Source organism: Neolamprologus multifasciatus, chromosome 11, assembly GCF_963576455.1.
Source record: "Neolamprologus multifasciatus chromosome 11, fNeoMul1.2, whole genome shotgun sequence".
NCBI lineage: Eukaryota > Metazoa > Chordata > Actinopteri > Cichliformes > Cichlidae > Neolamprologus > Neolamprologus multifasciatus.
This window is the reverse complement of record NC_140449.1, coordinates 8,410,027-8,425,676: the sequence shown is the minus strand read 5'-3', so window position 1 is coordinate 8,425,676 and position 15,650 is coordinate 8,410,027. Positions and strand designations below refer to the sequence as shown.

The following is a 15,650-nucleotide window of genomic DNA, read 5'->3' as shown; positions in this document are numbered from 1 at the left end:
AGCCACAGCTTCAAAAACACCAAAAATACAATACAGCTTTCATATGTTTTTGGCTCTCTACGGCAGCTTACCGCCACATTTCCTTCTCTCTCTGTCCCAATCTGCTCTCCAGAGTTTCAAGGCAGCAAACCTCAACATTTATGTGAAAAACTACCACCTAAAAGTTCTGAACAGAGTTTATGTATGGGTACAGCAAATATGTTAAGCCAAATATTGCGTTAGCATGGCATTAGCAGCTGCAATCCCAGCAGATCAGTTAATCTTATAGTCCGACCACATCGTTTGATGACTCAATTAATATTTTTCTGTTATACTGAAGCTGCTTTAGCATGCACACAGATGATATACGTGTGAAAGCCACTTTGCAACCCACACTCACCCTGAAGCAGATACTTACTGCTAAGTTTGTTATAAATGGGATCATAATTTAGAAAATGGGTAATGTTAAAATAAGACAAAGTCATTTATTTGGAAAAATAAACTCAACAGGAAATGGTTTACTGAGGTCATAAATCAAGCAGGAAGTAATCCTACTTTGACAGAATGTGATTAAGTATAGTAATTAGGACATTTTTATAGATAACCTTCAATGGTCACTCGCTGCTCTATTGTATGATTTACATTTTAGTCTTTTTTAATGTAATCATCAGGCAACATAATATCATCATGCTATAATCACATATCATAACACAGTGCTCCCTTGGTTCACCTTTCACGGCCTCGCTGTTTCGCGGATTTTTTAATGCAATTTTGCTCGTTTTATTTTTTACAGCGCACTGTGTTCTGCGTGCTGATTGGCTGTAAACCATTGTCAATCAATCTCGTGCCGCGTCTCCTGTACAGTCAGAATGTGTTCAGCTTGTCAAATCTACATAAATCTCCAATCACTAGCAGTGTGACTCTGAAGTGCTGCATGTTTGTAAGTTTTCTCCCCAACAAACACAACAATGTCGACGAAACTTTTGCACCGTCACAGGCAACCCGGGTGCCTTTGGTTTCATTCTATAATACTGGACTTATTTTTCTACAAAGGTTAGAACTTTCAGAGTGTTTAAACAAGATAGAAAAGTGTGAAAATGTTCATGCCTGTCTGAGAAAAGTGTATAAAGTGTGTAGTTAGCAGTTTTACAGCATTAAAACATCTATAATAATTGTAAATAATAAAGTTGGCTATTTCGCAGATTTCTCTTATCGCAGGTTATTTTTAGAATGTAATTACCGCAATAAATGTGGGACCACTGTATTGAATTTTTGTGGTGATAAATTAGTTATGTAGCAACACAATGCTAAGTGTTGGTCATTATATCTCATCGTTAGGCTATAATATGTTATCTAGATTAGAACCTTCAAGGCCCTAATGCTGGGCATACACTGTGCGATTTTTGGCCCATTTTGAGCCGATTCTTCAGTCGTGCGACTGTTTTGGAATGAAGTTTCACCTTCATCGTGTGTCGTGCATCGTGTAGTATACATGGGGTAACGAGAAGCGATTAACACCTCACGACCAGCTCCCGATCATCAATCGTTTGGTCGTAAGAAAATCAAACCTGTTTGAAATCTTGTTGGCCGTCGTGATGGTGTCACACCACGCACGCGCAAACACTTGACATCAGCATGTTAGCCACAATGCAAAAATACTTTGTCTGTTTTGACGCCTACGTTGTGAATCCAGCTACGTAAAGTTATTTTCAGCGTAGAGTTGCAAAAAACACTAACCTTGTGGAAGCTGCCATGGAAAATCTTTTTGATTGCTGCCTCTTCAAAGGTAGCGGTCTGGAAGTCTCCTTTGTAGTCATGGTTAAAAAACGTCAGTGTCTTTCCAGAGTCTGTGGGAGGAAAGTGGTGGTAGTGAGGTTGGGAGGATAGATAATTGTCCCATTCAGTGCAAATGTGAATTGAGCACATGACTAAGTATTACAAACATGCATTCCCTAAAAAAAGAAATTCAATCAGAAACAAACAAAATCAAACTGCATATTTCAAGTGTCTGGACTAACAGAAACAGCCTTTTGAATAACACATACACTGTTGCATTCACACTAAAGACTCAAGATGTAAGCAAATATATGTCACTCACTCAAAAGTAACTCAAGCCCAAACTAAAATGCAATTTTGTTGCCTTCTTGCTGTATCGGGCTCAATTGGGAAAGCAGAGGAAACTAAATGATTTTTTAACATCCTCCAGCTACACCTTGGATCTCACATGGGATCTCATACACTGATATGGAAATGGCAGCAGATCAAGTCTTATCCAAGTCAGTGATGTCCAAAACACTTCTAAAAGTTCACCCTAGGGGTGAGCTTACCGAGTGTGCACTGTTTTCTGTGATATGGCCTATCACAGTATGACACAAACACTTACTATACAGCCACTGCACCATGGTAAGTCTTCAGCCACCATTATCATCATCATCCCATCTGTTTTAACTAAAACTGACTTTATATCATACTCACGCTGTGGCTGATCCACAGCTGTAAATTTAAGGCCATGACCCCTTTTCATACATATAATCAGTACCATTCAGAAAGACTTAAATAATACAGGTATTTACCAAAAAAAGCAGGAACAGTCACTGTAAAAAGAAAGTATACAGTCTGTCAGGTTTTATGTATCAGGACAAAATGACAAATCTGGTCCTTATCAGCTCTTTAAATCGGATGACTGCAACCTCAGATAAACAGAAATATGACATTCTTGTATATGTCATTATTTATTTAGCAAAAAATAAGGCAAAAAAGCAGGAAGAGTGTGTGACAGACTAAGTACATCCAATGATTCAATAGCTTGTAGAGCAGTGGTTCTTAACCTGGGTTCGATCGAACCCTAGGTGCTCAGTGGGTCGGTCTCAGGGGTTTGGGCAGAGCCTCCGCCGTGACATGCACGGCTCATTTTGTGCACCAGTAAAAAACATATCTACGTCTTGAATTTGAAAAAAATATATTTTATTTTTCACTAAAGAGGGGTTTAGTGAATTCGCATATGAAACTGGTGGGGTTCGGTACCTCCAACAAGGTTAAGAACCACTGTTGTAAAGCCACTTTTAGCAGCAATAACTTGAATTAATAATTTTCTGTATGACTTTATTATCCCTCAAATCATTGTAGAAGAATTTGTCACACACTTCTTTATAACATTGGTTCAGTTCACTGGTTTTTGTGAGTAATTATTTATGCACAGCTCCCTTCAGGTTCAGGTTCTGCCGCAGCATTTCAATCTGGACTTGTGACCAGGCCATTGCAACACTTTGATTCTGTTCTTTTTCAGACATTCTGATGGAGATTTGCTGCTGTGCTTGAGATCAATGTCCTGTTGCATAACCCAGTTTTGGCCAACCTTTAGCTGGTAGGTGGTTTTTCCCAAATGTGGCATTGTGTATTAGGACCAAATATCTTCATTTTGGTCTCATCTGTCCGAAGGACATTGCTCCGGAAGCTTTGTGGTTTGTTCAGATGCAACTTTGCAAACCTAAGCCCTGTTGGCATGTTCCTTTTAGAGAGAACAGGCTTTGTCCTGGCAGCCATTTAACATTTACCATGCTGACTGAGGCTTATAGAGTCTAAGATGAAGCTCTTGGGTATTTTTACAGTTTGGGATCAATGCTAAACCTGACATTATGGTGAATTTGCAGGGCCACTGTCAGAAGGTCTTCCACACAATGATGGAAATTGACTCATAACCTTTCCCACATTGATCGGGAGCAATAATTGCTTCTCTGAGATCATTGCTGGCGTCTTTCCTCTTTGTCATTGTGTAAACACACACCTGAATGCTCCAAACCAAAACCTCTGCTTTTATAGAAGTGCTCACACTGGTTAATCAGGTGTACTTAGTTTTGCACACCTATACTCTTTGACCTAATTTTTGTTAAATAAATAGTCTTGTAGTTCACCTAAAGTTGTATTTACATAATTTTAAGACCTGCTAAGGAAAAGATCATTTTTATGTCCTGACACATAAAGCCTTAGATTTGAAAAAGGCCATGCTTTATTTTAACCATGTCTGTATCTTTGATTTTTATTAATCCTCGAGGTTAAATAGAAAATACTTTTTATTGTTTTTGTTGTTTCCACAAAGCAAAACAAGCTAAAATATGACATTTTGAAAGTGGAAAACTGCATTTTGTTCCTGAAATCATTGAGACCTTCCCAGAAACATGGATGTGTATGTTTCAGGGCATATATAGGCTTGTATACAGTGTGCAGCATCAATGGTGATGTGAAAGCTAACCTTGACAGAGGTGCACCAGTAGCCTTTCATTAATTTAAAATCAAATGTGGACTGGTCGGACCACAGAACAGACTTCCATCTCTAAAAAGTCTTTAATAAGTTTGGTTCATGGTGGTGTTTCTTGTTTAGATGATTGTTTCTTTACACGACAGATTTTTCTCCAGTTCTCCAGATTTCAGACGTATTAATATATTGTAATAACTACTGCAGTAGATAATACTCCAATCTCTGAATTCTAATGTTTACTTTTACAAGACATTCTTCAATTTGAGAAGTAATAAGCCAAATTATTCAAAACAGTAATGAATCCCCATCTTCACTTGTAAACCATCATTTTCTTTTTCTGTCAGTGACTTCTGAAATGCACCATTTTTCCCCACGTACACATCCTTTCCAGTCTTTTGATGCCTCTGACTCAAATATTTTGAAACACATTAATAGCATCCATTTGAAAATAGGCACATATAGCATGCATACAATTAACCATGGGTTTAAATGATCATTGCATTCCTCTTCTTTTCTTTTCTCTTTTTCTTCTCACAACGCGTCCCAACTTCTTAAAGCTGCATAAACCATAGTGGATTAAAACTGTAGTTAATGTAGCCTCCCAGCTGGAATCATTAATATCTTTGCAGCCCGACTTCTAAGTTTGGCTTCATTATGCACTTTCTCTGTTTACTTGGAGGTGCTGGGAAAGCTGTAGCAAACATCTGCTATTTAAGTCTATACTTGTCAAACTGTGATGTGCGAAAATCCAGCTGAGACAAAAAAGGTAAAGAAGAAAGAAAATAGGTGATTCAAACTCACTGTCAAGAATCAGTCCAACTAACGGGTCGTTGTCCTTGTTGAGGATTTCCCACAATGCAAAAGGTTCCTGTGGGGTCTCGGGAAGTAGGCGGAGCATCATAGAAATAGTATAGTCAGATGGTAAACCCTCAGGGTGAAGATACCTGTCACGCACATGAAAGGACAGGCAAACACACACATAGCGAGCTTAGCGGTGCCTGAAAGGCTTGTATGAACTAGGTGTCTTTAAAAAGTGTGCTGTCTGTTTTTAGCTGTTGTGATTGCTTTTAGAGTGTTTTCAGCTGCCTGAGACTCACTATGAGCACCAGCCTCTTTTTAATCACAGAGCCTAGTCTTTTTATAGGTAGCTGCCTCCGAGCACTTCAGGCTTAAATCTCCTAAGCTTCAGTTTTTCAAAGTGGTTGTCAGTTTTCAGAAAATGAGCAATCAAAGAACAGGAAGCTGAAATGGAAGTCTGTTGACAGCATCAAGTGGAAATAAGCTCCGAAAACATCAGAAAAGACCTTGGGGATCAAAACTGGAGCCACTGAATGCTGTGAGAGCTACTGAGTGTAAGCAAACATGTATGTTGTATTTAAACGTGTACCTGAAGTATAGTGCTACTGTAGATACATACCAAATCTTTTAACCTATATGAACAATCTCTTCGAATGCTTTCAAGTTCTTCCCAGCACCTTGCATGTGGGCCAGTGGCGCAATGTCTGACTATGGATCAGAAGATTGTAGGTTTGACTCCTGGCTGGCTCGTTGCAGTTTTAGCTTTAAAACAACATGTTTCACTGTAAGTTCTGTACCTGACTTTCTAGAGATGTGCAATTCCAAGAAATAATGAATGTATTGGTTAGCCGGGGATAGTGATAGCTCAGTAGGTAGAGTGTTTGCCCCATGATAGCAAGGTTGAGGGGTTTAAATCCACCAAACGGCTACCCTGAGATACCCATGAGCAAGGTGCTGCCTTTATACACTGCTTCACTGAGTGAATGGGTTAAATGCCGAGGACTAATTTCCTATGGGATTAATAAAGTGTACACAATGTCAAATTATCAAAACATTGATTAAATGTTATTTATTTAATTGTGTGTTTGTTTATTCAAAACCTTGTACATGTTTAAAACTGTAGATATAAAAACACAGACCAAACAAAATAGTTAATTTTGTTTAAGGTACGATGGACAATGACACAGTTCTGTACATCACCACAGTTTAAATCAAACAATCAATGTGTGATTGAAGTACAGACTTTCAGCTTTAATTTAAGGGTTGTAACAAAGGTGCTGTACTGCATTGTAACTGTTTCAGAATTAGAGCCATTTGTATAAACAGTCCTCCATTTCTAGAGGCTCAACAATAATTGGACAACTGGCTGACAGGCAGTTTAATAGCCAGGTGAAGCAGTTTCCCTCATTATACTATGACAAATAGGAGATAAACAACCTGCAGGTGATTCAAAGTGTTTAACTTGCATTTGGGAGCTTTTCGTGGAAACCATCAAAAATAGATCAAAAGAGATGCCGAACGAAGTAAAAAAGGTGATCATTAACCAAGAAAACCAAAATAAATCTATCAGAGAGAAAAGAAAAACTTTAGAAGTGACCATCTCAACAATCTAGTTCATTCTTAAAAAGAAAGAATACAGTGGCCAACAAGATCGAAAACCCAGAAAGACCACAAAAGACAACTAAAGTGCGTGATGACAGAATTATTTCCATGGATAAGAAAAACACCTTTACAACATCTAAGTCAAGAACACATTCAACGAAGTAGGTGCATCATTGCCAAGAACTAAAAAGACTCATTCATGAATGTAAATACAGAGGCATTTACTTTAACCATAAATCAGAAAAAAAGTCAAACATATTAAAAACACAAATGTAGCTTCCTGATTTGGCACACAGCTATCAGAAGTGTGTGAACCCAGACCTTAGGAAGGAGAAAGTAGTGCATTACAGATGTTTCTGATTCATTTATCATCGTGTCCCTGTGTCATGATCATTCTTATGGCCAAAATCATCTTTGCTTATTTGCTCTAAGATCTAATCTCATTCTTAATGACACTTGAATAAAGCTATGCCCAGCTGCCAACTCCAGATGTGCCAATTGTTCATCAAGCATTTGTGCTGTCAGGCGAGTTAGCAGTCATAAAGAAGAAATATGATCAGTTGTTTCTTGGCTTGGGTAGCGTGGTGCTGCAGTTGGTTAGGACAATAACCTCACAGTTAGAAGGTTACTGGCATGCTTTTGTGTTCTCCTTGTGCCTGTGTGGTTTCCTCCCACAGTCCAAAGTCATGCATGCTGGATGTTAGATGAGGGGCTATCTGTCTGTATGTGTTAATTCTGCAAAGAAAGTGCAGCCTGTCCAGGGTGTACCCAGCTTTTCACCATGTGGCAGCTGGGATGGGTTCCAATCCCATTTTAAAGTTGGATAAGTGGTTAAGAAAATGGATGGATGTTTTTTGGCCGTTTAAAAGTTACTGTTATATTAGATGCAGACTCCAGTTAAGAGTTTTCTGACAAGAGAATTAATTAGAAAAGCTAAACTGTGTGTTCAGCTAAAATGGGGCAAATCATTAATGAAAATAAAGAGAACAGTAATCTGAGCAAATCCACTTCCTTATCAGACGACATAATGATGCACAACTGAAATACAACTTCAGTGGCACAGTAACTCTTGTGATCCATCACAGTTCACAGGTTCTTGTAAAGTGTAATTTGTAGAAACTGATAAGTTATCTTGCCATTGGTTGGCTGTATTGCACAAACTAATGAGAATTAAAATCCAATGAGAAGTCAAAGAGTCTCTCAAGCAGTCATACTTAGGACAAATTTATTCAGTTCACTACCAAAAGAAAATGTTTGAGTTCAGGAGTATTTACAACCATAACTAAAAAGTATGGTAAAAATATGTAAACACATCAGCATGTTATACTTGGCAGTGGCCATAATACTGATTTTAGCATAATGGTGATAGAAAGTCCCAAACCACACCTTCCTTATGTGGGATTCACCCATTAGGACCACTCCATCCTTCACCATGACCAATAAGATCACTGTTATAGTTAGTTTTCTTTGTATCCTTGGGCAAGACACTTCACCTACCGCCTACTGGTGATGGCCAGAGGGGCCGATCGCTTCTGTCACTCTGCCCCAGGGCAGCTGTGGTTACAACTGTAGCTTGCCTCCACCAGTGTATGAATGTGAGAGTGAATGAATAGTGGAATTGTAAAGTGCTTTGAGGGCCCGGAAAAGCGCTATATAAATGCAATTCATTATTATTATTTTATTATCTAACCATCTAACAGGATACAAGTGGTATACAAAGCAATGTTTCAAGCTATCATATCAAATGGTATTCAGTGAACTTCTGTCTTTATCATTTTATTCATGCAAAATGTAGCAACATGCAACCTTAAAGAATTTGGAGCTGTGTTTGGAGTTTATAAAGCTCATTAACGTTGAGCACAGTTTGAGTGAAAGCCCATTAGGTGATCACTGTTTGTAAGTTTCAGTAAAATCTGACCAATACTCAAGGAGGACACAATTCTTGTGATGTGAACATCAATGTTCATTTACTCACTTGGTGGGCTGAGACACCAGGGCATCACGGTGTAACCTGTAGCAAGGGAAGCTGTTGAATGAACCCGGCTCCAGAGAAACTCCAGGTATGGTGCTATACTCCTTCTCTACCAGGCCAAACTTCTCCATCATACGGAAACCTGCAGCAGAATCATCACCATTAACACTTTGGTGTAATAATCAATAATCATTGCTAGCACCACTATGTGGGCCATCATGATGTAATTGCAGTCATTATTATTTACTTCCTCTCCAGGGATTTCAGCACAGTGCATGGCCCTGTGTGATTGGTATTTGAAACTCTTACCTGCCAACGTGTTACCGCTCATCAAAACAGACGGACAAGCTGAAAGAACAAAACTGAGTCTGTTAGTTCATTCAACATTAGAACAAGTTCTCCTCTCCTCCATTGTTTTCCCTCAGGATACATATCTCCTTTTCTCCCCGCTGAGTTTTATTCTGTCCCTCTTCCCTTCTGTCTACCTGTATCCCCATCTGACTTGAACTCATTTTCCTCCCGGCCTCTCTCTCTCTCTGTTTTAAACATGAGCTGGTGTTACTCACTGGCAGTGGCAGCCTCACAGACAAAGGTAATGAGCTGCTCTTCAATTTTCTTCACAGCGTCCAAATCGTCCACAAAAAAGACGTGTCTGTCACTGGGTTTGCTGGCGATATTCACCAGCTCGCCGTAGTCTGCGTCCGCAAAGCCAATTGCGAAGATGATGTAGCCTGAGAATGAAATTAAATAAGAAGACTCATTACAAGCTGGAATTAATTAAGTCCTTTAATCTAACACACTGTTAGTTTTCTTGCCGCAGCAGCGTGAGAGATACGGGACTAAAACAGAGAGGTCGAATGAGGATTTTCTCTGATCTTCTTCCTGGACTCTAACCACACACACTCATTATAACAACATTACATATCTCACCGACTGTCACAGACTCATAGTTTAGGGCCAGAGTAAGTCATCGTTCATTGCATTTCAGGATTAATGACGTAAATACCCACCCTCCACCTGCATCTCCTTGGACACTTTGTTGACATCGTCTTGTGAACGTCCATCGGTCAGAACGACCAGGACTTTGGGAACGCCCCTTCTGGCTCCCGCCTCTGAGGTGAAAATAGACTCCTTCACATGTTTGATGGCTCTACCTAACAAGAGACCAACCAGAAGCAGCATAAAGCAGAAAACTCACACACATGTTTTCGTTTTGTTACATTACACAAATGAAGAACGGCTCAGGCAAAGCAGTGAAGTCACACTTGTTCCCGGCCAGATGGCACCAGTAGCCTTCAGTAAACTTCCCAGTCATCAACTTAATCAAAATGTTTAAATGTTTTTTGAACATTTGTGTGTATAAGTTACAATTAAATACAAGTTTGAAATCATTTTCAAATCATTTCACTTTTTCGCCAAAATGTTTTCTTCCCCTCGGTTCCTGTAGATAGTGTTTAATACCTTTGCTGACCACTTTTAACACCTCTCTTTAGATTTGTAGCTTCATATTTTCACATTTTGGAGCAGTCATTTTATCATCAATCATGTTTCCCAAGCGATGCTCGATGCTGATAAATGTTTTGGCAAATGAAAGCTATTGGAACCACGGATGTCATCTCTAATCATCTCAAATTCTCTTCCCCACATCAATCAAAGAGGTGAAACCATGTGACCTTTGATGCAATTTTAATGGACCTCCTAATTTATTATTCCACTGACATTAATAAAATACATTACTGACTCCATAATTATCAGACAAGTGACCCAAAAGCCCCCGAAATTAGATTTAGGCTGACCGATTAGCATTTAGAAAAAAAAGAAAAGCCAGAAAACAACTTGTGACTTGTGTATCTCAATGACACCCAAAGACAGAAAGATAGACAATGTCACAATCTGGTTTACAGCATGCTATCAAAAAAATTAAAAGTCACTTGCTAATGGATGTAATCAGTCAATAAAATCTGTCTAGACAGTTTTAAAAGGTTTCAGGACCCACCCACAGCAAAGCAACTGAGGGGATTTCTGTGCACACCTGTCAGTGAATTTAATGATGATTTATGTGCATCACTGAGCTTTAAGCACCTCGAAAAGTTATGCAAAATAAAATTCAGAACAGCAGAAAAACTTTGTAGCACCTACAGCACTTTTTTCTTTATAATTTTTCCTTCGGGAAGCTCCTTCTGCTGCCATCAGGTAAAAGCATCGAAAAATTAACCGAGTAAGTGACGAATGGTCATCTAAATAAAAGAGAAACTTTTTTTTTCATTTATCACAAATGAATGCATACAGAGCACCAACAATAAGTCTAATCAGTCATACATTGGTAGGTAATTTCTATTTAATTCCATCATTTGCATTTTGTCCATTATAATTTGCTGGAAATGATTAGTTGAGCTTTGCTAAATGTTGCTCATATCCAGATGACCTTTTCATAATAAAAAAACCCATCAGTCCTTCTCTGTCCTCTTACACTCTCATCTCTCACTTCTCATGTGTTTCCAGGAGTTATAACAAGAGGTGCAGACTCAGGAAACTTTGCACTAAAACCAGCGCATACATGGCCCCCCCATTAACTGATACCGCTAAACACTGGTATTAATTCTTCTATGTGCGCATGATGTCTTTCAATTTTTAACCACACTCCACATCATATCTTCACTTTCTCCTCTTTGTTTTTTTGTTTTTTTTTTGAGAGTGAGCTGTCACTGATGAAAAATGATAGAGTGCTTGGCCTGTAAAGTGTTTTGATGTCAGATATCTGCCAGTGCTACATCTGTTTCTACACTGTCTTCTCTTCAAGATGGGTGAGACAGCAGCTAGCCAGGCATGAAGTGACACACTGGACAGAGTGGGAAAGAAAGAAAATGAGACAGGGGAGGGGCTAAGTGGATTGTTGAGGATAGGAAAGAAGACAGAAGAGTGGATCCAGATGGGCAGAGCAAGTTAAAAAAAAAGTGATAAAAAAAATTATTGCAAAACCAAATCATGTCAGGACAGCTTGAGCTCAGAAGCCCATCATCAATCAGCGATTCATTATTTTGAGTGTGTTTGTGTAATCTGTGTCATTTTACATTTGTTCTGGTGTCTGGCAGTTTACCAGCTTTGTTGCTGTCACTCAGGAGGAGAAACAATATGGGAAAACAAAAGATGCTTAAATGTTTTAAAATTCAAAGGCTTCATGCAAAAAAAAGAAGATAAAAACAGAAAAAAGTTATATTGCAGTAGGAAACGCTCCCTCCCTGTTCTTTTGTGGCTGTAGGTGGAGGCTGTAATGTTCCCTCTGGAGTATCATAAATGGACAGAGCCATTAAATCTTCTAATCTTTAAAAAGTTACAGTAAGCTCATGAGAGTACTTAAAATTTTAATCAGAGTCATGAAAAGCATTATTGAACATATACAAAGGCTTTAGAAAGGGTTTTATTGGTTTCACTGGTTTCACTAATGTACTGGTGGAATGAGTTTTATAGTCACCGAAACTCATTCATACACTAATTCTGAATTCATAAAGGAGTCATAAACCTAGATGAATTGAGCGAGGGTCCCAGAAGACTGCATTAATACAGATGAAGAAGGGTGCTTAGTAAGTCACACCCTTACTAATATAATGTATGACTGGCCATTTTATTAGGTATGCCTGATCAATTTAATAAAAATGTTTAATCAACCAATCACACTGCAGCAACCCAATGCATTTAGCCTTTTGTCAACAGATCTTAGAGAAGAGGTTCGCAAAGTGAGTGAAGCCATTGCAGGGGGGGACACTGTATGAATTTAAAAAAAAGAAAGAAAAGAAAAGAAATGCTTGGACACTGCTAGCATAATGGACAGGTTTTTTTAAGGGGCTCCCATGCAAACACAAAGCTTAAAGAGAAGCATTGCTAAATATGCTTCCAAACCAATTTCCTTCCAAGCCAGAGACTAGAACATATGATGAAGCATATCTTGCCTTGGGCTTCACCTCCACAACAGCTGTCGTTCCAAGGTAGGTTTCCCCTGTGTCGGGGGCACACACTGGGCTCTCCAAATCAAATTCTTGATTTTTAGTTCACAAACACTTCTTATAAGACTAACTACTCCTGCAATTGAAGATTTTCTTATAAAGGAAAGGGGGACCTAGCAAAACAAGTTTGGGAACCACTGGCTTAGACGACTTGCTAAAGTTTAAACTGAGCATCTGAATGGCAAACAAAAGTGATTTAAGTGACTATGAACATGGCATTGTTGTTGATGTCAGTACTTCAGTATGCAGTATGTTGCTGCATAACCAACCCCAAAGCTTACAGAGAACGGTCCAAAACAGCAAAAATATCCAGGGAGCAGTGCTCTGGGTGAAAATGCCATGTTGATGACAGAGGTCAGAGAAAAATGACTTCTTCTAGAGCAGCGGTCCCCAACCCCCGGGCCTCGGACCGGTACCAGTCCGTGAGTCATTTGGTACCGGGCCGCGAGAGTTGAGGCTCAGGTGTGAAATGTATGGTTTTCAGGGTTTTTATCGGTTTTCAGAGTTATTTTGTTATCGTTTTTATCGTTCACTCGGTTTTCCTTGGTCTTTTCATGTATGTTATGAATAAATTTTATTTTTTTCGGTACCGGTACTAGTTTTATTTTGTTGTATTTATCCGCGACACCTTAAAGGCCAGTCCATGAAAATATTGTCGGGCATAAACTGGTCCGTGGCGCAAAAAAGGTTGGTGAACGCTGTTCTAGATGATGACAGAGGTCCAAAGTAACTCAAACAACCAATCATTAGAATGCAAAGGTGCATCTCTGAATTAACAATACATTGAACCTTGAAACAGAAAATTGGAAAAAAACATTGCTAGGTCTGATAAGTCTCAATTTCCACTATGACATTAGGATGGTAGAGTCAGAATCTGGCATGAAAGGATGAATGCATCCTGCCTTGTATCAACAGTTCAGGCTGCTGGTGTAATGGTGTTAGAAAAAGTTTCTCGGCATATTTGTGGCCCCTTAGTACCAACTGAGCATCATTTAAACACCACACCTGTCTAGGACTGCTGCTGACTTTCTGACTACAGTGTACCTTCTTCTGATGTCCGCTTACAACACAATAATGCAACATGTCAGAAAGCTCAATCATCTGAAACTGGTTTCTTGAACATGATAATGAGTTCACTGTACTTAAATGGCCTGTACAGTCATCAGATCTCAATCCAATAGAGCACTTTTGTGTTGTGGTGCAATAGGAGATTCACATCACAGGTGTGCAGCTGACAAACCTGTAGTAACTGTATAATGTTATCATGTAAATATGAAGCAAAATCTCTTAGCAATGTTTCTAGCACCTTGTTGTATCTGTGCCATGAAGAATTAAGGCACTTCTGTAGTAAAGGGGTCCAACCTGGTACCATCAAGGTGTCCCTAATAAAGTGACCAGTGCGTGTATCGCTAAATAGCTGAAAATCAAAAGTAACACATGCCGTGTCTCCTTAATACATGCACATTCTCGTCCTTTTAGATCTGAGTTCAGCCTTCGACACCATTTCTCATTCTGTACTTCTAAGCAGACTTTCCTCTCTCGGCATCTCTGACACACCCCTCGCCTGGTTTCAATCATATCTCCTCGACCGTTCCCAGCTTATTCAACTAAGATCATTCCGCTCTCGTCTATTCCCCGTCACCTCTGGTGTACGTCAAGGCTCAGTTTTAGGCCCTCTTCTCTTCATAATATACATCCTCCCTCTAGGTACAATTTTCCGCAAATTTGATCTTCAGTTTCACTGTTTTGCTGATGACACCCAGTTATCTCTCTCTTGCAAACCTGATTCCTCCCTCCCACCTTCCTCCCTTTCAGAATGTCTATCCGAGTTAAAATCCTGGTTTACCTCTAATTTTCTAAAGCTCAGTGAGGATAAAACTGAGATCCTCCTTATTGGCACCAAATCCAACCTTTTGAAGGCGAACCATTTCTCACTCACCATCGATAACTCCACAGTTTTCCCTTCTCCTCAGGTTAAGAGCCTTGGTGTCATCCTAGACAGTTCACTTCCCTATAAATCTCACATCAATAATCTCACCCGTTCTGCCTACTTCCATCTACGTAACATTAACAGATTGCTTCCTTCTCTTTCCACCCAGTCTACGTCCATTCTTGTCCACAGTCTTGTTACCTCCCGTATTGACTACTGCAGTTCTCTTCTGCATGGTCTCCCCCAAAAATCCCTCCATAAGCTTCAACTGGTTCAGAACTCTGCTGCATTATCACCAGAACCCCCTCCTACCAGCACATCACCCCTGTTCTTCAAGAACTTCACTGGCTGCCTGTGAAATTCCCGATAATATTCAAACTTCTTCTGCTCACCTTCAAGGCCATTCATAACCTCGCTCCTCCTTACCTTTCTGACCTGTTAACCACTACCTGTTCTGCCCGTTCACTTCGATCTTCTTCTGATATCCAGCTTGCTGTACGTCTGTGAAGGTTCTCAGTCATCCAGGTCATCGTAGTCAAAGGAGCTTGCAAAGAAAAGCGTCTGGACTTCTTTAAGTTACTTGAAAGTAACTCTGGCTGATTGGGACCCGCACCCAGTTTAACACCTTGGCTCAGGCGATTAGAGGATCATCAGGGGGTCCTTTTGTCCCTCTGTGGGGGGACACTCCCACTAGGTTTAAATCTGGGACTCCCCACCATTTGACCTTAGAACTGAAGAAGCTTCTCGGATGAGAGGTGAAACGTCTTCAAGTAACTTAAAGAAGTCCAGATGCTTTTCTTTGCAAGCTCCTTTGACAGCTTGCTGTACCTTCCTTCCGCCTCACCACCATGGAGAGCAGAGCTTTCAGCTGCTCTGCTCGCAGGCTGTGGAACTCTCTGCCCCCAGAAATAAGACACACTGGTTTTCTCTCCCCCAGTTTAAATCCCAACTCAAAACTCATCTGTTCAAATCTGCATATTCACTGTGAATCCACTGTTTGTTAATTTTATCTTGTGCTTTTGTTTTATTGTTCTTATTCTGCCATTGTTTTACTAAGTGTTTTATCCTATTGTAAAGTGTCCTTGGGTGACTTGAAAGGCGCTCATAAATAAA

The 15,650-nt window shown here is 39.6% G+C and overlaps 1 protein-coding gene across 4 annotated transcripts in view; it reads right to left on the bottom strand.

Moving 5' to 3' along the window:
- LOC146507774 (collagen alpha-1(XIV) chain-like) overlaps positions 1–15,650 on the bottom strand; it is a 166,872-nt gene that overhangs the window by 61,100 nt on the left and 90,122 nt on the right. For all 4 annotated transcript variants that reach the window (XM_085176444.1, XM_085176441.1, XM_085176442.1 and 1 more), the window contains exons 28-33: positions 9,617–9,760; positions 9,173–9,337; positions 8,916–8,954; positions 8,610–8,748; positions 5,036–5,178; positions 1,717–1,826 (exon numbers count right to left, since the gene is read on the bottom strand). In XM_085176444.1, the coding sequence (XP_085032570.1) occupies positions 1,717–1,826; positions 5,036–5,178; positions 8,610–8,748; positions 8,916–8,954; positions 9,173–9,337; positions 9,617–9,760 (740 nt within the window). The remainder of the gene's footprint in view (positions 1–1,716; positions 1,827–5,035; positions 5,179–8,609; positions 8,749–8,915; positions 8,955–9,172; positions 9,338–9,616; positions 9,761–15,650) is intronic.